The 27,647-nt window shown below is 37.9% G+C and overlaps 1 protein-coding gene and 1 long non-coding RNA gene across 3 annotated transcripts; both read left to right on the forward strand.

Moving 5' to 3' along the window:
• Nucleotides 1–314: 314 nt before the first annotated feature.
• Nucleotides 315–24,865, forward strand: LOC137575415 (uncharacterized). 2 transcript variants are annotated; one of them, XR_011032164.1, is made up of 6 exons: nt 315–342; nt 24,004–24,093; nt 24,155–24,223; nt 24,289–24,412; nt 24,471–24,624; nt 24,689–24,865. It is a non-coding gene; the product is annotated as an uncharacterized lncRNA (long non-coding RNA). The 2 variants fall into 2 exon arrangements; XR_011032165.1 differs by lacking the exon at nt 315–342 and adding an exon at nt 23,873–23,930.
• On the forward strand, nt 4,936–16,513 carry Bcs1 (Bcs1 chaperone). The gene is given in 3 exon segments (XM_068287989.1): nt 4,936–5,061; nt 15,186–15,734; nt 15,736–16,513. Coding segments are annotated over 3 exon segments (1,311 nt in total). The 5' UTR covers nt 4,936–5,040; the 3' UTR covers nt 16,477–16,513.
• Nucleotides 24,866–27,647: the final 2,782 nt, after the last annotated feature.

Genomic DNA, 27,647 nt, shown 5'->3' on the forward strand with positions numbered 1-27,647 from the left:
CAGCCTTTCTTAAAATCTATAAAATTTGCACATTTGTCATTTGATTGGAATCAATCATTACTCACTGTTACTTAAGAACAATATAAATTTAATTCATTTTTTTCCCATTATGAGCCTTTAATTTTTTTTTTTTTAGTATTTATTCTTGAATAGTTAAGAATCTTTCTTTAAATTTTTGTTCTGATGGAGCGATATGTGTAAGGTAACATATGGAGTATATTTCATTGTCATTTATATAATTAATCTAAAATTTCGTTAAAAACCACACCACAGCAAATTCAACGTCATCAACGTCATTCAACCCAACGATTACAACGAAACACAGTGAAGGATACCAAATTCGTGAGTAATGAGTTAATCCTTTAACAAAAATAATTATTTGAAAACATATATGAAATATTCCTATACGGTTTACCGTAGCACAAACGTTTCTTTCTTTTATATTTAAGATACTAGTAATTTAAGTCATTTTTTTTTTAATTTCAAGTAATGAAGTCCGAAATATGAAATTTTGTCAAGCTCGTTAGGAAATAAGTAAAGAAACCCAAAATTATGTTTGAACAGAATCAATGATTTGAGTTACTCTAATATGGTCTGTCAAGTATCCTTGCTGAACTGTCATAAGATGTCATAAAAGAAATAAAACTACATTGTTTTGGGACAACCTTTGAATTAGAACAGTTGTCATGGTCGGGTGGGTAAAGAAGAGGGACTCATCACATCTAAGTTCTCTCACATTCCTTATTTAGATGTATGTATGTCTTCTTTCTTTAGATTGTGGTGAATTGGCACCTTAGCACCTTAAATGGTGGGGTCAAGTTTTGCGGGTGGATGGAGGGAGAAATTGAGTGGTGTGGGTGGATGGAGTGGCGGATATATTACTATATATATTTTTGTTTATAAGTATTATTCTAAGTATATCTAATCATGGTTAATGGAATCAAAATTAAATTATGAATTGTGAATAAGTAAATACTAGCTGATATGCGCGAACAATGAGATATACGACCTCTAATTTGTTTAGAGCACATCCAAAAAAAATGTTTTCCCAGGATTGACCATAGTCAGGGAGGGTGAAAAATAAGAGAATTGAACCGTCCATCTGGTTTACAACCATCAGTCAAAAATCTTTGACCCTTGCAGGCTCCGATTTCTTCTTTTTATGCCCCTGCAGAGGGTATTATAAAATTGGTCAGTTGTTTGTAACGCACAGAAGGAGACGTTTCCGACCCCATGAAGTATACATATTCTTGATCAGCATGAGAAGCTAAGTCGATATAGCCATGTCCGCGTGTCCGTCCGTCCGTCTGTGCAAATCAACTTCATGCCGCCATCTTAAGAGCTATCGAGATGAAACTTAGTGTTTTAGCTACTTATAGCCCGGAGCCGATAAAGTATGAAAATTGTCAGGATCGGACCACTATATCATACAGCTCTAAAAGAAACATTTTTATAAAAGTATCCCTATGAAATTTACTACGATGATAGATTGGATATAAAAACTCATATTCCAAAATTTGAATCTGATCGGATAAATAGAACACAAGTTACAGTCAATATAAATCGGTTCAACCGCTGCCGGCAGCGCTGCTTGCTGCCTACTACGTTATCATCAAATCAACAGAGCCCACGCATACACACACAGACGCAACGCTACATGAACTCTATGTGTATGCGTGCCGTGCTTTGCTTAGGGAATGATGGAAGAAGAAAAAATTGTAGTAAAAAGAGTAATAATAAAGCGAATATGTAAACAATGAATGGCAAAAAACAACCAGAAAGAAACCAATTTTTAAAATTTCGGAACAGCTCAAAAACTTCTGCCCAATCTGGCCTTAATGTTCGTTGCAAAATTTGTATTCGTCAAAGATCTTCTTCGTATGACACTTTCGACGGCATCGAACCTACATATGTACATACATACACGGAGAATACTGAACACTTGCAGCGACGGAAACTAAAAAAGAAACCGCCACTTAATTACCTGCGGAAAGAAGCTCGCCTTAATTTTGCCCGAGCCCATATGGATTGGACTTCGCGATGGAAGTATGTCGTTTTTTCAGACGAGAAAAAGTTTAATTTTGAAAGCCCTGATGGGTATAATTATTACTTCCACGATCTCCGTAAAGAGGAGCATCATTTGGACCGTTTGCACAGTCGAATTGGAGGTGTAATGGTGTGGGGAGCCATCTCTTATTATGGAACCTTCGAGTTGCAGTTCTTGACATCGCGAATGAATGCGGAGAACTACAACGACGTGCTAAAAACAGCATTTCGCCAAATAAAAAATACATTTGGGAATTTGCAGTGGTATTTCCACGACAATGCCCCGATACACACCGCCAGGACCGTTAAAATGTGGATGCAGAGCCAAAATGTAGAAGTGTTTGGATGGCCCCCATACTCGCCGGACCTAAATATTATAGAGAATGTCTGGGGATGGTTAGCTAGGAGTCCGGAAAGCAATATAATTCGAAATCTGACCTTATAAAAGGCATTACAGACGCTTGGTCGTTAATTTCATTAAATTATATTGCTAAATTGTATGATTCGATGCCTAATCGAATTTTCGAAGTTATAACAAACAAAGGCGGGACCACCCATTATTCATTTTTTCAAAATATCAAGTATTTTGGTTATAAACTTAAAATGAAGCAAGTATGTCGACTCGTCGACTTGGGTATACCATACACCAGGTGAAACATAAATTAATAAATAATAATTAATAAATTGTTTTTACATGTTTCATAGTATGTGCTATCTCGCTCACTCTACAAACACACGAGCACTCTAGCGCCGCTACTAGCCAACGGCTAATTCTGGCCTTGTGGAGCGCTTAGTAAAATACGTTCATACGCATATTTTGCATGTTTCTAATCCGATTTCAATAAAATTTGGTAGTTTTGTAGAAATAGATAAGATTAATTAGTCGAATTGAATGCGATAGTCAAAAAACTAAAGGAGGAAATCGGTTTTTTCTTAATTATGGAGGCGGAAGTGGGCGTGGCAAAATATGAAAATATATATACTCTGCGCGCATACTAAGCCAGTATACATACTAAATTTGGTGACTTTAGCTTTGTTTGTTTTTGATAAAATCAGTTTTGTTTAATTTGCGGGGGCGGAAGTGGGCGTGGCAAAATTTTTAAATATCCAGTTTCTGCGCATCTATTAAACTAGTCTGCATACCAAATTTGATGTCTCTAGCTGTTATACTTTTTAAGAAAAACAGTTTTATGTGATTCCTGGGGGCGTGGCAAAAAGTTTGAACATTTAATTTCTGCGCGCTAACTAAACGGGTATACAAACTAAATTTGATGTCTCTAGCTGTTATACTTTTTAAAAAAAATAGTTTTATGTAATTCCTGGGGGCGTAAGGGGGCGTGGCCGAAATTCCAATTAACTCTGTACATGTGCATAATACACGAGTATACATACCAAATTTGGTGGCTCTAGCTCTTATAGTCTCCGAGATCTGCGTGTTCATACAGACGGACGGACGGACGGACAGACGGACATGGCTAGATCGACTCGGCTGTTCATCCTGATCAAGAATATATATACTTTATAGGGTCGGAGAAGCTTCCTTCTGCCTGTTACATACATTTTGGCGACTTTAATTTACCATTTCACCACTAACCATAGAACACATAGATGGGACAAACTCATGTTTTTTTGATTGCAAACGCTAGCCTAGTCATGGAACCCCAGAGAACTTCGGGAAAACCCGAACGCTCGTACTCTCAATGAGAGCGTAAAGTGGGGAGAGGGCCAAGCAGCTACGAAAATAATTTAGTGTAGCACAGACTACAGAACGACGAAGGCAGGCCTATGTCGCTTGTGATTTCGTTCTGTCTATGTATGTGTACACTCGTCGGTACATGCTTAGGCTTCGTAGTGTGTGTGTGACGTGAAGTTGTACAACATCGCATTTCAATAGCTCGCTCGACCAAAATTTTTAATTTTCGACAAAACAGCGACAATGCGAATAGGTTATGCCCCTGTCGAAAGAATATCAAGAAATATTGGCATCACCTTACTATGTATCCCGGTGGCTGTGCCGATAGAGTGATCGCTTGGCGATCGGAATATCCCTGGTTCGAATCCCAACTCGATTTTCGTTAACGGAGGTTTTTTTTGTCTATTTTTTATTTAATATTTAACATTTACGGTGAGTGTAAGGGGGGCGCTAGCCTGATGACGCGCAGTGTACAATGTATACCTACATATGTATGTACATATGTACATATGTATGTATGTATGTATGTCCAGGTATGAGAGGCATGGGCCTACAGAAATATGTATAAATGTAATATGGCTACTCAAAGTTAATATATGTATGTACATATAATTGTACATATGTATATAAATATAAATATTATTTAAATACAGTTGGACCCCGATTATCCGGGACGGTCGGAATCAAAGCCATCACGGAAAATCGAAAAACCCTTGAAATTTTATAAGCCTATACTTGTACATACATATGTACATACATATCCTTAAATCCACAATCCACAAACAAATGTTTCTTAGTTCTACTAACGTTTATTGATGGCCAGACAATCATTAAAAATAAAATGCAAGCAAAAGCTAGAAATAATTATATATTGTAGTTTGTTTCAACTGGTTAGCATTTAAATTTTCGGATAATAGAGGTAATCATGGTAAACAGTGACATTGGAAAAACTCAACTTCATTCCGGATAATAGGGGTGTCCGGATAATCGCGGTCCAACTGTATAAGTATAAGCAAAATATTGATATTTTTTTATTTTTGCAGACATTAAAATTATTTTATTATTATATTTTTCTCTCTGCAACAAGTCTGCCCGTGGCAGTTGTAAAATCAGCTATAATCAATATTTGACATCCACCATTAATCCCAACCGTTCGCCGGAGATGGATGGAGTTTAAATCGAGACTGTTCCACAAACTTCCAAAGAGACGGTGTTTGGTCGTTAGTGGGAATCGGGTCGAAGCTATCGTAAAGTGTGCATTGCTCTATAGGGCTACATCATTTCTATCGATAGTATCATCTATGGAACTTCCAGCTCTAGAGGTAATGCTTATGCAAATTTATATGTTCATATGTGTGGCTAAAAATCTATAAATGGATGTCTATTAGAAACGCAAAGTATATTTAAAAATGTTGATTCTAATTTGTGAGCATCGAAATAGTTGACCCTAAGCAACTTTAAATATTCCTTATTTATGGAAACGCCTTTACATACATATGTATGTTTGTATTTACATAACAAAATTGGTTAACAAAAATTCATGACGTGCATGTACACACATGTAGATACAACATACATACATACATGCTTACATACATCATACATATGTATGTATGTACATATGTGGGTAATACTTTGTTTAATTGCATAACGAATTTCTTTACCCAAACCGTCGTTTCGCATAAAAGTTGCCTCTTAAAAGGTAATGTGTTCTAAACATAATTAAAAGTATTGGCAATTTTAAATTAAAAGAGATGGGCAGGGCTGCGGTTTTCGTACCCGTCTGGGTTGCCAAACTTTACTGCATGATAGTCGGAAGCCGAAGCTTTCCGAAGTGTACGCTTAACTTCAGTGTGCAGGCGTATATTTTTTGAAAATGACAACCTTACGTGCAGTAAATAAATGAAGTATGTAAGTTGAAGTTACAGAGCATTTCGCATGTAGGCTTGTATATACTGCAGGGGTTGTATATCTCGGATTCAGCCGGATCGGACCACTATATAATATAGCTCCCATACAAACGCCGAAGTCACGAACAGTGACTTTTCTCAATAACTTCGTTATTTTCTGTGCTATTATTTGAAACTTAATATTAGAGAGTTTATTACGCCTATACACGACTGTGCCAAGTTTGATCAAGATCGGGTGACTATATCATATAGCTTCCATATAAACGATCGGTCGAAAACAGTGACTTTTGTAAACAACTTCGTTACTTTTAACGCGATTGTTTTCAAACTAAACATTTATTAGTTTAATATATCTGTCAACGACTGTGCCAAATTTGATCAAGATCGGGCGACTATATCATATACCTCCAATAGGAACGATCGTTCGAAAACAGTGACTTTTGTAAATAACTTCGTTACTTTTAACGCGATTGCTTTCAAATTAAACATTTCTTAATTTAATTTATATCTCTTAATGACTGTGCCGAATTTGATAAAGATCGGGTGACTATATCATATAGCTCCCATAGGAACGATCGCTGGAAAACAGTGACAGATGATTAATATCTTCGTTATTTCCTATGATTGTAGGCCATTCTTTCGCAAACGTAAGTATTTTTAGATAAAACGTTCTTTCACATTGATGGTTAATAGGTAAGGAAAGAGTTATCAAAAAAGTTGCAAGGGTATACAAACTTTGACGCGATCGAAGTTAGCCCCGGCCCTCTGGTTCTATTTCAAATTTGAAAAAATGAACAGGTGTGAAGAATTTAATTAAAAAAGGTGATGGTAGGGTTTCAATTATTATTATTTTTTTTTACTCTTTAGCATTTGAAGAATAATTTAAGAATAAGAAAAAGTAAATTTTTTTTCGAAATAAGCTTCGTTATTCCCAGCGAATAACTTTTAGCTTCTAGAAGCAATTTAATTTTTTTTATTTGGATGATCCTGTATCCCAGCATCGTGCTCACCGCGAACCCTCTTGTTTTCATAGAACCTCAGCAGATGCGCTGCCACGGATCGAAATATACAGCTGCATGAAGTCTATCAGTTTCTGGAAACTTTCTGGTGTTATGGCCATGTACGCTCCATAGCAGTCCAAGGACTTTTTTTAGTGAAAGGCTTTACAGCAGCTACTCCCTTCTTAAAGTCGCACCACAAATTTTCGATTGGGTTCAGTGCGGGCGACCGTTCAGGCCACTTCATTAAATCTACTCCTGCAGTTTCGAAACTAGCTTAAGTATTTTAAATTTGGTAGCAAACGATTACGCTTTTCATCTTAAATGTTACCAGCCTCAGAACATAACCATTCACTATATACGCTACTTTTCAATAGAAGTAAAATAAACTTTAACACCACTTGTACGGATCGGCCGTTCGATCCAGGCGAACTGTTTTCAAGTGAAAGTCAAACTCGTTTGCCACAGTATTCTCCTCCAGGTTTTCCTCATTATTAGCATTTCGCATATTCGCGACTTCCTCAAAGCGGTTCCATAAACTGTAGTGTATTTCAATCGTTCTTTCGCTTTCATTCAAGTTTCTATCTCACAAATTCGAGAAGAATCGTCAACGGTACTACCTGATTCTAGCTACCAGATATTTGTTTTTTTTTTTTTTATCGCGCTGAATCGCTTTTCAAGCTCAGCATGCAACGTAGTTCTCATTGTTACTTGCTTTCCTCAGAAATTTTAATAAAGTTTTTATAGGTGTAATAAACATACCAATATTAAATTTGACGACAATAGCTTAGAAACGAAGTTATTGAGAAAAGTCCTTGTTCGTGTCTTTGCCGTTTGTATGGTATATAGTGAACCGAATCCCGAGATATACAGACTGTGCAGTATATATGTACAAGGTCGCAAATGCTTTCTTCTATGCATTGCACACTTCTCATTAAAACTAATCTACCCATATTATAATAAATATAAACATCAAAGATGGCGAAGTTTATATACCCATGCAGTCGTTGGCCAAAATTTTTTACATGTTTCAAACTGTGTGTATGCGTGTGCTCTAATGTTCTATTTATGCGATCTGTTTAAAATTTCGTGATCTGATGTTTTATATAAAACACTTCAAAACTATTAGTAAATTTCAAAGCGATATTCCAATTTATTCACCTATTTTTTTTTTTTTTCTATAACTATTTAATATAGTGGTCCGATCCTGATAATTTTCATACTTTATCTTACCCGGGCTGTCTAGCTGTTAAGATAAGATGGCTGGGTAAAACGCATACGAACCGAAGAACAGACAGCTTTTCATCCGGATCAAGAATATACATATATACTTAGTGGGGTCGAAAAAAGACTAAATAAATCTTTTTCATTATAAGTGAGACAAAGCTTGACATCGTCGGTATACATAAGCACTCGCTAATGAATAATGACGGATGATAGATTGTTAATGAATAGTATGAAAAGCAGAGGGCCAAGATGACTTACACCCGATGTCACAGGAATGAAATTGGAATAGGAAGACTCGAAAAGTACCTTCTGTTTTCTATTTGTTAAATATTCTCGAACCCAAGAAAGAAAAAGAGGTGGAAACCCAATTTCGTTCAGTTTAGAAAATTATAGGGTATGATTAACAGAATCAAAGACTTGAGATAAAGATAAGCCTAGAAGGCCATCAATAAAGTCATGTGACATAGAGGGCAGCAACATGGTAGATTTATCCGTTAGTGACCATGCTAAAGCAGGAAAATTAAAATCACCCAAAACTATGAGCATGTCTTGACAGGGCGAATCGGTTGCCTCTTTTTTTCTTTACTGTTATTCCTTAACTATTATTTGCTTTGCCCAAAAATCTTCACGACATATGATGTCAAAGTTATTAACAGAAACACTTATTTTAAAGGACACACTGCAGCCGTCAACTTGTTCACAGGGCCCTCGACATTATTGGAACTATCGGCAATTTCCATTGAAATGGGTAATTGCCCGGACAAATCGGACACTACCATTGGTTCCGTTTTTGGGAGATTATTCCCAGGTGATACCAGTAATACCTCACTAATCGCATTCACCACCAGGGTCTTAAACGATACCAATTTTAAAGACTCATTTACAAGCAATAAGTTTCTGAACTGAACCGCATTAATCTCCGCTTGGAGTTTTTAAAACCTGCCCTCAAAGTGTCAAAACTATCTGTAGTCGCCTCATAAATGACCGCATCTCATTCTCGATATCCCGGCAAGCATCACCTCCATATTTTAAGCCACCACCTTTAGCAATAGACTCCTTGATTCTACCCGTGTAACCTGCACGTAATCAAGGAATTCAACCGCATTAGTGGCAACTATACAATTATTTTTAGAGCAGACAACCCTTTTATTAAAAATTTAATTTTATTTTGATTAAATTTTTAAAGCAAACAAAATAAGGTGCGCGCAATAAGTAATTGGGACACTACCTTACTATCTATACCAACTAAACCGATTAGGATATTCAAATAAAATAAATTTATCTTTTAACTTCTTAATTTTATAAATATATTTCAGCCCATTAAAATCGAAAAAAGCTTTGGGCAAAATTAGAAAAAAATCAAACAATATATTTTTAAACGAAATAAGTAACTGATACAAAATTGTTAATTTGTGTCCTAATTTTAAAATGAAAAATAAAAACCAACTGAAACATTTTTAAACGATTGAATATCCCTTTCCTCTGTTTTTTACCAATTCCAATTTACGAGCTGCCATTTAATTAAGCGCGTTTTGCAGCATTTGGATGTCCAATTTGTCCGATCCTGAAAAGTGGCTTCTTATAAGCTCTGTAAATTTGCAAATTGCTTTCCGTGGGCATAAAGCCGTTAAATCAAGATGCCTAAAGATTTTTTATCGGATTTGGGTCTAGTCTGCTTGTTGACCAGTCTAAAATAAGCATTAGAGAGACTTTTAAACAAGATCCTGTGAGTTTTGTTGTATGATTGGGTGCATTATCACACTAGAAAATGTATGTATCCTGTCGAAAAACTTTGATCACCGCTACAAAGGAGCATGGTGTTAAAAATACTATAGTGTGGGGTTGCTTGTCTTGTGGGGTGATCTATAGAATCAGTTGGGAACAGAAAAAAGTGTCAACAATCGACAGTTGTGGGAGTACGTCGAAGAAGATTTCGATAGAGTCCTGCTAAGCTTTGATTAAGAGTATCCCCCATCGGGAAAAGTAATGGTAAAATAAAAGTGGATACATTCCATATTAATCACATAATGAAACACAAATAAATTTTCAGTGATTTGAAAACCAAAAAAAAAAAAAAATAAAACTTAGTCAATTAAAGTGTACTATTAATTTCATCAATCACGAAATTCTGAAATTTCATATTTTTGTTGTAACTATGTAAAAAATTTTTTTCATTTCCAAATTAAGGTAAACAATAAACAAATGTTCAAATAAGAAAGGTGCATTTAAATTTTGGTGATTAAGGTAATAGAAAAAAAGTTGTGCCAATTTAAATTAAATTTTAAAGGTGTACCTATTATTTTCATCATGAGTGTATGTATGCATGTATAAATTTTATACATCATTAATTAAAAAAAAAGTGAATTCGAGTCGATATAGCCATGTTCGTCGCTGCGGACAATTCAAAAGCTATTTAGATGCAACTTAGCGTTCAATGAAAAATTTTGCAATGCTCTTGATAGCGCTCCCGTTTTCGACTAGAAAAGACTACAAAGTCATAGGCAAACTACGAAATGCTATGCTATGCTATAATTTTTGTCGTTTAAAGAAACTGTATCAAGAAATTAAATGAATGAAAAAAACTATTTATGTCAGTTCTCAGTATATTCATTGTCTGAGCGGCCCGTAAATAAAGTCAACTGAAACAACAGGATCCGCACTCGCAGGTTATGAACGATATATTAATAATTAGGAGAAATCACTTTAGCTGCTATTTCGCTGAAAGCTGAAGTCTAAGTGCCACAGACTGACACATTGAGCGATTTGCAATCCGTTTACAAACGTGCGAGCTGAATGGTCCATGTCTTAAAACATTGCTAATTTAGTTATTATTTTAAATGTGTCAGGCAGAAAAGGAAACTTTACCGACCCCATAAAGTATATACATATATTCTTGAACAGAACGTCCGTCTGCCCGTATGAACAACTAAGAGCTAGAAGCGGCAAATTAGATTTGTAGACTCGTGTAGTAAATACAGTGCTCAACTTTATTTAAAGTTTTTGGCACGCCCTTTTCTGGCCCCGCAATTTAAACAAAAGTTGGTAAGTATACTTGCTTAATACGCGCGCAGATTTTAAAAATTTCGCCACGCCCCGTTCACAACCGCAAATAAAATAAAATAGTTTTTTTTCCGAAAACTAGCAAAGTTAAAGTCACCAAATTACGATTATTTCTGCCTCTAATAGTTGGAAAAAATTGATTGTATCCTAGAATTTTTTGATTAACGAAAATTCGACAGACTAATTAATTTTATTTATGCAATTGGTGCATAGTTACGGAAGACTCACATGCTTCATTTTTATTTTAGTTCTTTTTGGACATTCATGAATCAATCAAAATTCTTTGATCATTAAGCTTAACAATTAGCAAAACATTAAAATTTTCTTCGGCTTTTTAACTTAGCTGTCCAATCAAATTGTAGGTCTGAAAATGTGCGTTCTACAGTTAATTGAGTCGCTGGTGTAGCCAGCACTAGCTGTTCACTAGTTTTTCCTTTACCGAATCAATTATGTTGTTTTTAATAGATTCCTCTTTGACAGAAACAAAATTCCTGATTTTTCACGACGTTACAGGGTTCATTCCTAGTGATGAAAAAATTGAAGCCATGATTTCTCTAAATCAGGAATTTAGTTTCCCTTCTGTGGTCACAATTTTTAAACAAAGAGAGAGCAAGATAAAAGGAAGATGGATACCTTTTTCTGTGCATTTATGAATTGAGATCCAGTAAAACAGTTTGCAATATGTAAAAGTATGACTGCAAGGGTATATGTAATTCGGATAGCCGAAGATAGCTTCTTATATATTTTTTTTTTAGGTTTTAAAATATGTTTTCGTATGTGCGTATGAGTTTTACTCGGATATCTTAAAAGCTATTGGATTGAATCTTGATATATAAGCACTGGGATAAAGACTATATCACATACTGATATACGAAAAATAAGTGAAGAAGTTGGAGTATTCTTACCAAATTTACTAATGTGATATTCTTTTATATAAAATATCAGATCCGAAATTCGATACCGCTGCACACATTAATTGGTTTGCAAAGGGCATGGGGGTAGAAGGAAATAAAATTTCGACTGTAGCAAAAAAAAAAAGGGTCTTCGAAAGTTTGATTGTGTATGTGTATTGATGACACGATTTACAAAGAATTTTGAACATATCAAAATATATTTGTCAAGACTGCAAATTTGGCATAGCCGAAGTTAGCTTTTTTGATAGTTTTTTATAACAGGGCCTGCTTAAAAAAGTTCTGGGCCTTCAACGTTTACCTAAAAAAAAAAAATGCATCTTGCTGGCGGCAAAGAAACTAGATCCCCTGGAATTTAGCTAAGAGCCCGTCTTAGCGTTTTTTTTTTACAAAATGGCGGCGGTTCCAAAATGAAAATGTATGTTTTGCTTTAATTTTTTGTTAATTGAAGTAAGTAAGTTGTATCGCCGACTTCGGCGTACCATGTACCAAATGGAAAAATAATTTTCAATTGCGAAGGTAAAACGTACATATGTACATACGTTGTATGTTTATTAAATTCTGTATGTCGCCGCCACTTGCCTATGGCCACCTTGCCCTATTGGGCCGCCTAGTAAAATACATTTATAAGTTTAATTAGAATATTTATAGTAGATAAAATTGGGCTATGTTTGATTTTGAAAGTCAAATAATAGCGGGAGGCAATCGGGACCAGGGATCTGCACAACACCTCCACATTCGGCACTTCTGATTATCATCATCTGTCCTAGATTATTCCGGATCGTCATTGTCAACAACATACCTCCACAGCTTCATATTTTTGGAGCTTGTGCTCGTCTGATTCGGTCCTTCCACTTGGGCTGCTTTGCGTACATCATAGCGGCCGTTCCTCTTTATCTTAGTTACCTCATAAGGGACAAGAAAACAACTGGCCAACTTCCACCCTGCGACAAATTGGATTCGCTTGATTGCGACGAGATCACCCAACAAGTACCCATGATCCTGCTTGCGTCCTTTGTGAAAGTTGCGTTTGTAAGTCATCTGTGCTTCTAGGATATTCTTTTTGGCTTCGTCACGCAAACTCTCTCGCCCAGCATTAAAGTTATTGATCAATTCTTCGTTGATTAGGCATAATACTCGATCTCCTGCTTGTGCACACATTTTCGTTCCAAACATTAGTTCGAATGGTGAAACTTTTGTAGATGCGTGGACCTGTGAGTTAAGAGCCCTTTGAACCTCTGGGACTTATATGTACCATTCGCTTGAATCTTCTGCAGACTGCTGCGATATGACGTCCTGTATGAATTCGAGTTCAATTTGTTGCCTCGAGCAACTCCAGTGGTTGGCTGCAAATGCGTTTGATAGAAAGGCAGAGTCTCAGCAAACCAAGTATGTGAGACCATTCTGTCTTCTGTACGACTTAGACGTGGCATCCATCGGCCCAAATAGTCGATATGCATAGTATGCAACGGGGAACCAACTCTTTCAATCAAATGCATCACACCTTCTTGCTTGCCAATTTTTTTGCTGTGAATAATACAACGATTACAATTATCAATAAAGTTAGATACCTTATGCTCTAGATGAGGGTTTCAATATCAATTAAATCGTTTCCACCGATTGCTTTGTACAGTACCCAATCTTCGATTTGGTAATTATTGTACCACTACTGATTGAGGATGGTTACCGCAACCTTTATGTGGTTATTGTTACTTTGCGGCTTTTTTGATGCGTGCCTAAATTTTCGTATTGCCGGATACATGAATTTTTGGAATAATCCAGTGAGTACAAGATAAAACTGAACTGGTCTAACATTATTGGGCGCTCCTAGTCGGTTGACTGCATCCGTTTTTTTCTTACCTGGCAGAGAAAAGCTGCTCTTTTATATTTTTTATTAATTTGCGAACTGCCTTTTGATAGATTTTTGGCTGAACTTTTCAACGAAGTCCCTTTTTAGACCAACTTCATGTTCATTCCCAAGAAAGAGGTTGTCAACAATGTATCGCAAATGTATCCTTCTCATACTGAGAATATACCATTGAATCGACTATTCTTTTTATTTTTTCCGCTCTCTCAACTGTTGGTGGACTTTAGCGCTATTTAATTCATTCTTAAACTCTTCGACTAGACAGCTTTTCAAGTTGGCATAATTGTTAAATAATTAAAAAACAGCTTCGCTGTACCCTTTATCATGCCTTTCGCCTGTTCGTAAACTAACTTTTCGTTAGGCTCAAATGCATCTGCGTTGTATTCAAAAACTTTAAACAATTCCCTTGGGCCAAAATCATTAAATTTTCCAATAACATTTTCGAGTCAATTTCATGCCATATGGACTTGTCTTTCTCGTTGCCCGTCGAGTTGTATTTACAGCGTAAAAAATTGCACCATTTGTTGCAATTTACCGTTCCGTTTCCGATGTTTCAATTTAGTTTATTTTGGCGATCGCTGGCGTGGATGATATAAAAATTGTTCAAAAATTTCTACAATTCTGAATGAGGCCAAGCAAGAACGGTGGCCATTCTGCGCCGAGTGTGTTGTATACTCTTGAAGAGAGTATTATAAAATTGGTCAGTACATAACGCAGAAGAAAAGACGTCTTTGTTGCCATAAAGTATATATATTCTTGATCAGCATGAGAAGCTGAGTCAATATAGCCATGTCCGTCTGTCCGTCCTTCCGGATGCGTTTTAGTCAGACACCTTAAGACCTATCGGGCTGATTTTTTTTTCTGTACTTTTTATTATCTGGATCAGATCAGTATGAAAATTATCAGGATCGGACTACTATATCATATAGCTCTAGAAGAAACATTTGGCTATGAAGTTTACATATGTTATAATATTAGATATAAAACCCCAGATCCCAAAATTTGAATCTGATCGGATAAATATATCACAAGTTACAGTCAATATAATAATCTCTGCTCTGCCCTCAGCTCTGCCGGCAGCGCTGCTTGCTGTCTACTTTGTCATATGTCACCAACAGAGCACATGCATACACACACAGACGCAACACTACATGAACTGTATGTGTATGCGTGCGTTGCTTTTCTTAGGGAATGAGGGAAGAAGAAGAACAAATTGTAGTATAAAGAGTAAATTTGTTTTGTTTGTATATTGATGAATTGAGTTGCAGAAAACAAATTTTAAACATGTAAAATTAGTATTGCCAAGGACTGCAAGGGTATAAAACTTCGGCATAGCCGAATTTAACTTTTTTGATATTTTTTATTAAATTTTCAATGACCTAATGCCTGATAAATTCCCAAGCATAACAACACAAAGGACGCAAAAACAATCACAACTTATTTATATATCAAATTCTCAAATTATTTTTTTAGATACGCGGAAATATGATATTTGAAGATCTATTGTCAAATCTATCCACAAACCCATACTTTGGGGCTGGATTTGGATTGTTTGGAATTGGTGCTGGTGCTGCAATACTAAGAAAAGGATTTCAGGGCAGTCTAATTCTCTTTCGACGTCACTTAATGATAACATTAGAAGTTCCTTGTAGGGATAAATCTTATCAATGGCTTTTAAAATGGATATCCATAAAGGGAGCTAGAAAAACACAACACTTAAGTGTTGAGACGTCTTTTACGCAAAACGACAACGGACAAATAAAAACTAGCTATGAGTTTATTCCAAGTGTAGGAAAACATGTATTTCAATATAAAGGTAATTGGATTCAAGTTGAACGGACAAGAGAGCAACAAACGTTAGACCTTCACATGGGTATACCTTGGGAGTCAGTGACTTTAACGGCTTTTGGAAACAATAAACATATATACTACGATATTTTGGAAGAAGCCCGCCAACTTGCATTACAATTTACTGAAGGAAAAACATTAATGTACACAGCAATCGGTGCCGAATGGCGACCTTTTTGGGCATCCTCGACGACGCCGTCCCATATCTTCAGTTATTTTAGATGAAGGAATCTCCGAAAGAATTATTGTTGACTGCAATGATTTCATTCAGAATTCTGTTTGGTATACACAGCGCGGAATTCCTTATCGAAGAGGTTATTTATTATATGGACCACCGGGATGCGGTAAATCCAGCTTTATAACGGCACTGGCGGGACACCTTGAATACAGTGTTTGCTTGTTAAACTTGTCTGATAAGGGTCTTACTGATGACAGACTGAATCATCTTTTGAATGTGGCTCCTGAACAAACAATAATTCTACTTGAGGATATTGACGCAGCTTTTGCTTCTCGAGAATCCACTTCCCAGCAAAAATCTGCTTATGAAGGAATGAACCGAATTACATTTAGTGGATTATTAAATTGTTTGGATGGTGTGGCGTCAACAGAAGCTAGAATAGTGTTTATGACAACAAATTATCTAGACCGATTAGACCCTGCCCTAATTCGTCCTGGCAGAATAGATGTAAAAGAATATGTTGGCTATTGCACTGATCATCAGCTGAAACATATGTTTAAAAAGTTTTTTGAAAATTGCGACGACGTGGAAGTTGCTAAATTTGTAAGTAGAGTAAAGTCCCTTAATCGCTCCGTTAGTCCAGCTCAAATACAAGGATTTTTTATGAAACATAAGTCGTCTACACCTGTTATGGTTATTAATTCTTGTAACAATATCTTCGATGATGTTTTAAATTGATATATAACAGCAATAAAACGAGAAACGAAAATTATAATTTTCTTTATTTTAAATGGTTATGGTTATTAATTCCCTGTAGTACTGGAGGTGGCGATTGACCATAGTTGAACTACCTCCCTACTAGTCGTAACATGGGTACTTACTTGACTGACCCTATGGTAAGCGAACGTACAACCACCGAGCACAAAACGACAGAAAACATAAACGAAAAAAAACGGTAGTATCATCACATACATATATTTTTGGTGTTTTGCGAATAGCGCATAGGTAAAGGAAAAAACAATCTTTGCTTTCTGTCGCTGTTTCTTTCCTAATTTACAAAAACAATTGTTATGGAAGTACCGTTTCTTTTCGTTTATGCTTTTACTCTTCCTCGGTGTGCCAAGGCTGCTGCGTTCGCCGGTTGACCAAATACAATTGTTGGCTAACGGCTGCGCCCTTGCGGAGCCCCAAACTGCTCGTCTTATATGATGCGGCCTTCGGATGATTTCCACCGAGGCGGCTTCGAGGCACTTGCGATTGGCAAGAAATGAGATGACCAGGTTGACTTCAATCGGTTGCTTTATTTTCTTAACCTAAAAACTATAGTACAATTGTCGGCGGGCACAGAAGGTGCAACCGCATCGACCGAGATTAATTTCAAGAGTAAAAATCAAGTGCAGCAAATCACGCTGTCTTTTACAAAATTCAAAGTTCTGGAAATTTCCATAGAAGAAATAAGAAAGAAAAGAATTGAAGTAACGGATCTCCAAGTTTGTCACTTCAAAGTAACTTGCGCTGTTCTTGGCTCTCTCTCTCTCTCTCTTCGTTCGTTTTCTCTTTTTAGCAAAGAGAGTCTGGCTTCAGTTGCAGCTTAAACATTCTCCCCCCTTTGATGATGACGATCTTCATCATCAAATTCACGTCTGGAAGACTCCTGCGAAAAGAAAACTGAAACGAGAAAGTAACAATTTAACGCTTAGGTGTAGGAATGGTGTCATTCTCTATCCAATTCTCCTGAATAGGCAATGGACAGAGTTTGGCTACCGGTCGTTTCATGAGTCCTTTGACTGTCTTCAAAGTCACCACTCTCACTAGTCCATCGGGTCCTGCATGTGTCTCCATAACCCGACCTAGAGGCCATTGATGAGAAGGGAAACGTTCGTCCCTGATGAGCACTATGCATCCAATTGTTAGATTTTCCTTGGTCTGCAGCCATTTTGGTCTCCTTTGTAATCGTGATAAATATTCCGAGTTCCATCTTCTCCAAAACTGTTGTGCATAATATTGACAATTCTTCCATCGATCAATCAGAGTAACTTTAGCCAATTCCGGAGCAGGAGGTGCTAAAGGCGCTTCACCCATCAGAAAGTGACCGGGTGTTAATACCATTAAATCGTCAGGATCATTTGATAGGGGACATAACGGTCTTGAATTTAAGCAAGACTCAATCTGTGCCAACACAGTTGCCATTTCCTCGAATGTTAAAACTTGTTCTCCGAGAGTTCTCTTCAGATGATACTTCATGGACTTCACTCCAGCATCCCACAATCCACCAAAGTGTGGCGCTGATGGTGGGTTGAAATGCCAGTTGATTCCTTTTTTCAATAATGTTGGCGCAATATGTTTCGTAATGTACGAACAATATGCCAGTTTGTCCACTTGCAATTTTTTGTTGGCTCCAATAAAATTAGTACCGCAGTCACTATAAACGTCTGTGCATAGGCCACGTCTGCCAATGAAACGGTTAAATGCTCCTATAAACGCATCTGAGGTCAGATCTCCAACTGGTTCCAAATGAATGGCCTTTGTCACTAGACATACGAACACAGCAATATATCCCTTCTGGGATACACGTCCTCTTCCTTTGCAGGGCGAAATATTTACGGGTCCAGCGTAGTCCACTCCAACGGATGAGAATGCTCTAGAAGGGCGTACCCGTACTGCAGGTAACATTCCCATTTTCTGACCTGCAAATTGAGGCTTCATCTTAAAACATGTGATACATTTATGAATTCCAAACCGAACTGCATTGCGTCCATTAACAATCCAGAATTTCTTCCTTATAAAATTCAGCGTTAGTGAGGTTCCACCATGCAAGGTGCAAATATGACTGTAAGATATGACGAGATCTGTGAAAGGATGTTTATACGGTAATATATAAGGATATTTTTCATTTATGGGCAACAGGGAATCTCGGAGCCTGCCTCCGAGACGTAAAACACGTTCGTTCGAATCAAAATACGGATTAAGAGACAGGAGTATGCTGTCCTTCGCTATTACCCTGCCTTCCGATAGCGCCTTCCATTCAGAGTCAAAACAATCCTTCTGCACCATCCTAATCAATTCACGTAGGCCCTCTTCTAATTCCACAATTGAGAGTCCAAATCCTCTTCGTTCTGCCACAGATGTTCGACAATTATATACGAAACGTTTTATATATGATATAATCCAGACGAGTCGTGTATACGATGAATACTTGCTGATAAATGCTACACTTGGCATTTCTTCCACTGATATCTTATGGCACGTCACCCTTTTGACTTCAGTGTCAACAACCGACAGCGAATCCTGATCAATAGCATTACAAGGCCATTCGATGTCCGATCCTTGTAGCCATGATGGCCCATGCCACCATAATTCACACGATGCCAACTTGGTTGCACTCGTGCCACGGCTTAGATAATCTGCAGGGTTATCTTTCGAGGCGACGTGTCTCCATTGCCTTTCGTCTGAGATTTCCAGGATTTTGTTTATTCGATTGGACACAAATACCTTTCCAGTTGGCAGCTCCACCACGGATCCAACTGATGGTTATCATAGAATCTGACCAAAAAATAGTGTTCGAATAATTAATGTTAATTCTTAGATTCTCTTTTAGATACTTATACATTTTGGCTGCTTCAAGCGCAGCACATAACTCTGCCTTAGGTATGGTTAGTTGTTGTTTAGTTGGCGATACTCTCCCCATTTGACAATAGCAACTCTGTGTGATACTTATCCTCTCCAATTGGGAAGCGCAAGTAAGCCGTAGCTCCATATGCTCGTGACGAGGCATCGCAAAACAGGTGCAATTCAGCCACACCACCCGGTAGCCCCCACGTAACATGCCGTGGTATTCGTATAGTTACTATGTTTGGTAACTCTTTTACGAATTTCTCCCATTCTCTCTTAATAGTTTCCGGTAGTGTGCTATCCCAGCCAATTTTCTCCTTCCACAGTTGCTGCATGAGAATTTTGGCAGTAATCATTATCGGACTAAGCCATCCCATGGGATCAAACAGTCGTGCAATTGCTGATAGTATTGTCCTTTTTGTTGGTGAGCTCATTGGTGGAACGACATGCAAAGCAAAACGGAACTCATCTTCTTTGGGACTCCAGTATAGACCTAACGTGCGAATAGTATCATTACCTTCCATGTGTAACAATCCGCTTGATTCTCGATGCTCAATTGGTATGTTCTCTAATAGCTTTGTGCAATTACTCGCCCACTTCCGTAGTTTGAATGTACCACTACGAAGCATTCCAATCACTTGGTTCTTGACATCCTCCGTTTCTGCAATACTGTCGCCACCAGACAGTATGTCATCTACATACATTTGATGATTTATAACATCCACCGCCAGTGGATACTTCTCGCATTCATCCATAGCTAATTGTTTCATAACTCTCATGGCTAAATAAGGTGCGGAGCTCGTTCCAAACATCACCGTTGTGCAGTCATATTCTTCCACATAATCACTTGTGTCCGGATTCCATAGAATACGCTGGTACTGCGCGTCGTCGGGTGGAATATTAATACATCTGTACATTTTTTCAACATCCGCCATAAATACCCATTTTAGCCCTCGCCAATTGAGAATGATTCCTTGAAGATGTACGTGCAATTTTGGACCTATTGCTAGAATCTCATTAAGCGATTTTCCATTACTCGTCTTGCTCGATCCATCGAAGACAACTCGTACCTTCGTAGTTGATGACGATTCCTTTATGACTGGGTGATGCGGTAGGTAGCAATGATCGACTCCCCCCAATGCAGGATTGCCCGTCTTACTAGCCCGTGACGTTACACGTTCCATTTGACCCAGCTCCAGATACTCATTTATCGTGCCAACATAAGCGTTCTTCAAACTCGCATCGTTACGCAACCGTCTGTCCAGAGAATGTAGTCGTTTTAACGCGCTCTTATATGATTCTCCAATTACCATTGATTCGTCCAAGTATGTTAGAAAAGGAAGACGAACAACATACTTCCCAGACGGCATTCGGCTATGTGTCTTAACAAAGAAATCTTCGCACCAGTTATCCTCTACTGAAACCCCACGTGGCTCCTCGTCGAATTGTTCTAGCTCCCAAAACTTACATAACAATTGTTCAAGTATCTCATCAGCTTCCTTCCTTCGTACCGTTATGGTATAGGACGATCTCCTACCAGCTTCTTGATTCGTTTTTCCTGATACAATATATCCCAAATGCGTATTTTGCGCCAGAGGCATACCACGTATTCCTCGATGCACTTCTCCCAACATCAGCTCATCGTAGACGTCATTTCCCAACAAAATATCAACTCCTTGTGGACTGAAGAATTTAGGGTCGGCCAACGGTAAGCCCTTCAGATGAGTCCACTCTTCAAACGGTAGTCGTTTGATTGGCATGCGCTTACTCACTAGAGGTATTACTGACGCGAGCAGCTTGTATTTCGCATGTGGGTTGTAGATTGATCTTATGACTAGCTCCACCTCTGCTGCCGCATCTGTAATTTTTGTATCTGCTAATCCAGTAATCGTGATGTGAGCCTGTTTGCGCCGTAAACGTAGCTGCTGAGCTGCATTCTCTGAAATGAACGAAACTTGTGAACCTTGATCCAAAAACGCTCTAAACTGTAAGGGATAGCCTTCTATCGACTCTTCCCACACCATTGCTGTTGGTAATAAAACCTCGTCTTTGTGCCTTACCGCAGTTTCTGTTGTACTCTTTCCAATTAAAGCATTCGCAGATGCTGTTGGGATAACTCCCTTCCTTAGTGTGCCAAGCGGCCTCTCGCATCCTGATTTGTCTACATGAAGTAGTGTATGATGCCGTCCTTGACATTTTTCACAATTTACCGCACTGTCACATGCATCTATTCGGTGATTTGGTCTAAGGCATCGAAAACACAGTCGATGCCTCACTACACACGCCTTTCGTTCCGATAGCCTCATCTCCTGGAATATCCTGCATACTCCGATAAGGTGTGCATCCCCTTGACACACAATGCATAGGTCCGTCTCTCGAGTAACAAATGAAGCCTTTGTGTAGTTCTGGTTAACTCGTAACCCATGTACACCTGGCTTTGCATTCTGATGTCTATCCCGTGATAGAGTTCCCTCGATATTACCTGCTGACGCCGTAATCATTGTTCTGTACTGTGTTTCAAGATACTGACTGAGCTCCTCAAAGCTCGGCAGATTCTGCGTTGAAGATATTGACCGCTCCCAATCCACTCTTAATTGATTCGGTAATCTCTTCATCATGTAGTACACTAAAATTTCAGACTGTTGTCGCACATCCACACCAGTCTTCTCCAATGAATTCACACATGAGCGGGAAGTTTGCACAAATCTTCTCAAACTTTCCGCATCTCCATATTTTATTGGTAATTGCTGATCGAACACATCCATGTAATGTAAAAATAACACTCGTTTGTTATCATACAAATTTATCAACATTCTCCAAGCCACTTCATAGTTCGCCGCTATTAGCGTTAGATGTTCAATATCCTTAGCTGCGTCTCCAACCAACGAATCCTTCAAATAATGAAAACGATGTAAGTCCGTCAGCTTGTCGCAGTGGTGTACTCTTGTTAAAAACACCTCTTTAAACGCCGGCCACTCAATAAATTTCCCGCTGAAGGTAGGCAGTTTAACTGTTGGGAGTTTCACTTCCTCCAAACATGGTCCCATTTGTTCATGCACCGTCTGATGCAAACAAGACTCATCAAATGCAGTCGACGCAGGGATTCTCCGATCCTTATGTCTCTGCAACTCATTTCGAATCTCAGCTACTCCCATTATGTAGGTTTCTTCGAAACAGTCTCTGATGTCTTTGTCAAAATATCTGCCCTTTATTTCCGCATTATCTCGTTCTTGAATCAGTTGGTGATGATTGCGCTGAAAATCTGCGTGAAGGTGGGCAATCGAGTCCAATCTGGCTTCCAGATGACTCTCGGTATGTCCCGACTCCTCCGATTTATATCGCGCCAATGACTTCTCCAGCGAAGTGAGCAATGTGATTTGCTCCGTAGCCAACGGTAACAGTTTTTCAGCCATAATGAACACCTACCCAAACACATCAACGTTAAATTGTACTCACCCGAATCAGTCTATCCACTGGCAATCACACTCTAAATCCAATCGCCAAGATCATTCCTCCCGGGTTTCGGCACCAAAAATATGTTGGCTAACGGCTGCGCCCTTGCGGAGCCCCAAACTGCTCGTCTTATATGATGCGGCCTTCGGATGATTTCCACCGAGGCGGCTTCGAGGCACTTGCGATTGGCAAGAAATGAGATGACCAGGTTGACTTCAATCGGTTGCTTTATTTTCTTAACCTAAAAACTATAGTACAATTGTCGGCGGGCACAGAAGGTGCAACCGCATCGACCGAGATTAATTTCAAGAGTAAAAATCAAGTGCAGCAAATCACGCTGTCTTTTACAAAATTCAAAGTTCTGGAAATTTCCATAGAAGAAATAAGAAAGAAAAGAATTGAAGTAACGGATCTCCAAGTTTGTCACTTCAAAGTAACTTGCGCTGTTCTTGGTCTCTCTCTCTCTCTCTTCGTTCGTTTTCTCTTTTTTGCAAAGAGAGTCTGGCTTCAGTTGCAGCTTAAACAACAATCAAGCATTGCAAGTAAAGTTCTGAAGCAGCAACAATCGTAATTATTCCAAGAAAATTTAGTTTTTAAAATAATTTAAATAAAAAACAAAGAAGCTAACATCGGCTATGCCGAAGTTTGTATACCCTTGCAGTCCTTGGTAATAATAATTTTACATGTTCAAAATTTGTTTTTTGCAACTCAATTCATCAATATACAAACAAAACAATTTTACTCTCATATATGTAAACTTCATAGCATACTCGATTTTTATGAAAATGTTTCTTCTAGTTCTTCTATTATATAGTGGTCCGATCCTTATGGTTTTCATACTTTATTTTTGCCGGGTAATAAAAACCCACGAAAAAAATTTCAGCCCGATAGCTCTTAAGACGGCTGAATAAAACGCGTACGCACAGACGGACGGACAGACGGACATGGCTATATCGACTCAGCTTCTCACGCTGATTAAGAATATATATATGTACTTTATGGGGTCGGAAACGTCTCCTTCTGTGCGTTACAAACATCTGATCAATTTTATAATACCCTCTGCAAGGGTATAAAAATGTCGGGCAGTCCGGAAAGAAAATTTAAGCGGATGGATTTTTCTAATAAGCGTAAGTGCTTAAATTGTGCTAATTAATTTGAATAAATAGAAGCAAATTAAGTATTAAATCTTTTCATTTTCAGATCAATTATCTAGCTGCAATTGTTCTTTAACTATTGGGCGCCATGAACAACTTGTTTTCGAACTAGCAGAACAAGTTCGTTCGTCACGTGGTAAGTGTGTCACGATATTTTATTTAAAATGATACAATAAATTTATTTATTTCTTTTTCAGCCGAGACGAAAGTGGCCCAGGAAAAATTGAATATTCTTGTGGAAGAAATTCATTCTTTAAGAGGTATAGGTATGATTTAATGAGCTTTTAGTTAAATATGCATATATATATATACATATTCAATCTAAATTTAGCATAAAAGGAATGACAAAGCAGCAAAAACAAGGGCAAAAAGTGGCCAAAAAATTCCCAATTCAGACCGTGGAAGACCTTAATGAAGTAAATATGGGAATAAACGACACAAACCGAGAGCTTTATGTTAGTATAAACACAGTTTCAATTGTTTCTCAAATCCTAATTCCTATTTTGTTTACAGATTGATGCGATTAGCACCCATATTATGGCTGGGGGAATTTTAAAAAACCTTAAAAATATTATGGCTAATCCTGTAGTATTAGCATACAATGTTGATGGCGTTCAAGGCAAAGCAGCCTTAAAAAACGAGAGCACTTTTTATGAAGTATTACTTGGTAGGTATTATTTAATTCATTGCCGAATTAATTACAAAAATTAATCTTCACATTTTTTCCCAAGATGCAATAAATTTGGTTGATGGCAGTGGATCACTCGAAGAACAACTGCGAAAGGCCATGCAGCTGCAGAAGAAGAGTTTCTTTAAAAACAGTAGCGTAAACAAAAAGAAAAATGAAAATGAAACAGATTCGAAATAAAAAAATTTAATTTTAAATAAATAACAAAATTTCATTGAAACTATTTTAACATTTTTTCATTTCTTTTCACCACCCCTGGATTGAGAACCCATTTCAGCACCCCTGGCATGGGTACCCATGTGACTACCCCTTTCATGGGTACTTCCATCCCCAACCCTGACATGGGTACCCAAGTGACTAGCCCTTTCATGGTGACCCAATTCGCTAGTTCGCGGTAAACGATGTGGTGGCGATTGACCCTTTTTGCGGACATTTCATACAAGAAACGAAATGATAAAATGCATTGCCTAAGGTCAGCAAGGTAAGTAATGGTGGTACCCTAGTGAGTAGTGATTTCACCAGCTACGAACTAGTTACCAGTACTAGAGGGATCTTGTAACAATATCCAGCAAACTCCTTCACACAGAGACTTCTACCCAATTCACTTCGTTAATAGTGCCAACTTTCCAAAGTGATAAACCTTGGTAAAATAACACTTGTTAAACAGTTTTTCTTTTTTTTTTTATCAGCAATTTCACATATTCTGTACTTAATATACAGACCCAACCAAACTCGAACATTTTATAAAATTGAACATATATGAAATTAGGTGTCATATTTTTTTTTTTTTTTAAAGACGAGAAGAGGTTTTACACTGATAAAAAAATGTATCGTTGCACGTTTGGGAATGTTGGCCGAAATACTTGGCGTGACAACTCTAGGACCCCCCTTAGCAAAAAACTAAAATGGATAGCCACATCTTTTTATGATGTCAATGCCAATAATTCCATCATAACGATTTCGGAATCAGATTTCCGAACTCAATGAAATTGGTGTGGAATTATGTACTTTGTTGTATAAAGTTCTATTTCTGAGGTGCCTTGGGATCTAATTACTTCTTGGCCTATGCCTTGGATTTTTATAATTTTTTTCTGTCTTAAACGACATAGTTTTCGGAATTAATTTTTAAAACAGTCAAATAAACCAGAGGTCCGGGGCTAACTTCGACCGCGTCAAAGTTTGTATACCCTTGCAACTTTTTTGGTAACTCTTTCCTTACCTATTAGCCATCAATGTGGAAGAGCGTTTTATATAAAAAGGCTTATGTTTGCGAAAGAATGGCCTACAATCATAGGAAATAACGAAGATATTGATCATAGTCACTGTTTTCCACCGATCGTTCCTATGGGAGCTATATGATATAGTCACCCGATCTTTATCAAATTCGACACAGTCATTAACAGATATATTAAATTAAGAAATGTTTAATTTGAAAACAATCACGTTAAAAGTAACGAAGTTATTTACAAAAGTCACTGTTTTCCCCCGATCGTTCCTATGGGAGCTATATGATATAGTCATCCGATCTTGATCAAATTTGGCACAGTCGTTTATGAGCGTAATAAACTCTCTAATATGAGTTTCACGATAATAGCGCAGGAAATAACGAAGTTATTGAGAAAAGTCACTGTTCGTGACTTTGGGGTTTGTATGGGAGCTATATGATATAGTGGTCCGATCCGGCTGAACGAGATATACAACGCCTGCAGTATATACAAGCCTAGGTGCAAAATTTCAGCTCTGTAGCTCTTACGGTCTAGGAGGAGTTTGCGTTGATCCAGACGGACGGACGGACATGGTGCTGTGTCGGCCTATTAGTTCAGCTATCGTGGGTAGGCCCGTGTCGTGGTGGAAAATTTGGTTTCGCACGTAGCATTCTGCTTCTGTAATGCGACAAAGTGTTTTGTTCTGCGTGGTTTGGACCTGTTTTATAGTAGATGTGGCTGCAGAGCCCCAAATAGGAAGGGCATATGTGAATGTTGGTAGCACTATTGCCGTGTAAATTTTTATTTTATTTGCAAGGGACAACGTGCTGGACCCTTTGATCATCCAGTCCAGCATTTTGAGTTTTCTGGTACATTTGTTTATTGCTTTTTGAACATGCTTTTTCCAATTCAATCTTCTGTCTATCGTGACGCCCCAATATGTGGCATTGCTGGCAGTCGAAATTGTTTCATTGTTGAATGTTAGTGCATAGCAGGTTAATCTTCTAAGGGCACATGTGGTTTGAATTGACTTGGTGGTATTTATAAAGATGCACCATCACTTGGATGGAAGTCGTGCAGATATGTTTTGAAGTACTTCCGTCGTATGCACTGGAGAGGATAGCCGTGTCATCAGCATACTCGGTAGGAGTTGGTATATCGTCTATGAACAGTGTGTATAAAACAGGGCCGTGTACGCTACCAAGTGGATTTCCTGCGCAGATCGGTTTTAAGGATGAGAATGCGTCTCTTATAACCACATAAAATCTTCTTCATAAAACGATGGTGGTGAAACTTCTCGTATTTTTTGAAGTAGTCCAGAGTGCCATAAGCGTTCAAAGGCTTGTTTAACGTTTAAAAAGACAGTAGAGCAATATTTCTTTTCTCCGAAAGCACTTAGGATATGATGAAGAACCCTGTGTACTTGTTCAGGCGTGCCATGCTGACTCCTAAAAAATAAATAACAAATAACAAATCTTGTGTGACAGAGCACTGGAACTACTGTATGCGTAATTAGAGTAAGAGTCAAAGACAAAAAAATATGTTGGTCACGAAAAATCAACCAACCTCTCCAATTTTGGTATTTTTATGTTTCTGCGTTTTCCAAAACAATTATTTACAATACCTTTAAATAATATTTTGTTCTCAGCAGATATTCCCCGTGCGTCGATGTGGGTGAGGTGAACGGGTCGCTTTTTCTATAGGACCAGTGGCACCTTAAGTTTGCAACTTGGCCAGTAGCTGATCGACCACCTCAGTAAACAATTGTGGGCAACGTGCGTATTATGGCAGATACCT

This window comes from Drosophila tropicalis, unplaced genomic scaffold, assembly GCF_018151085.1.
Source record: "Drosophila tropicalis isolate 14030-0801.00 unplaced genomic scaffold, ASM1815108v1 contig_573, whole genome shotgun sequence".
Lineage (NCBI taxonomy): Eukaryota > Metazoa > Arthropoda > Insecta > Diptera > Drosophilidae > Drosophila > Drosophila tropicalis.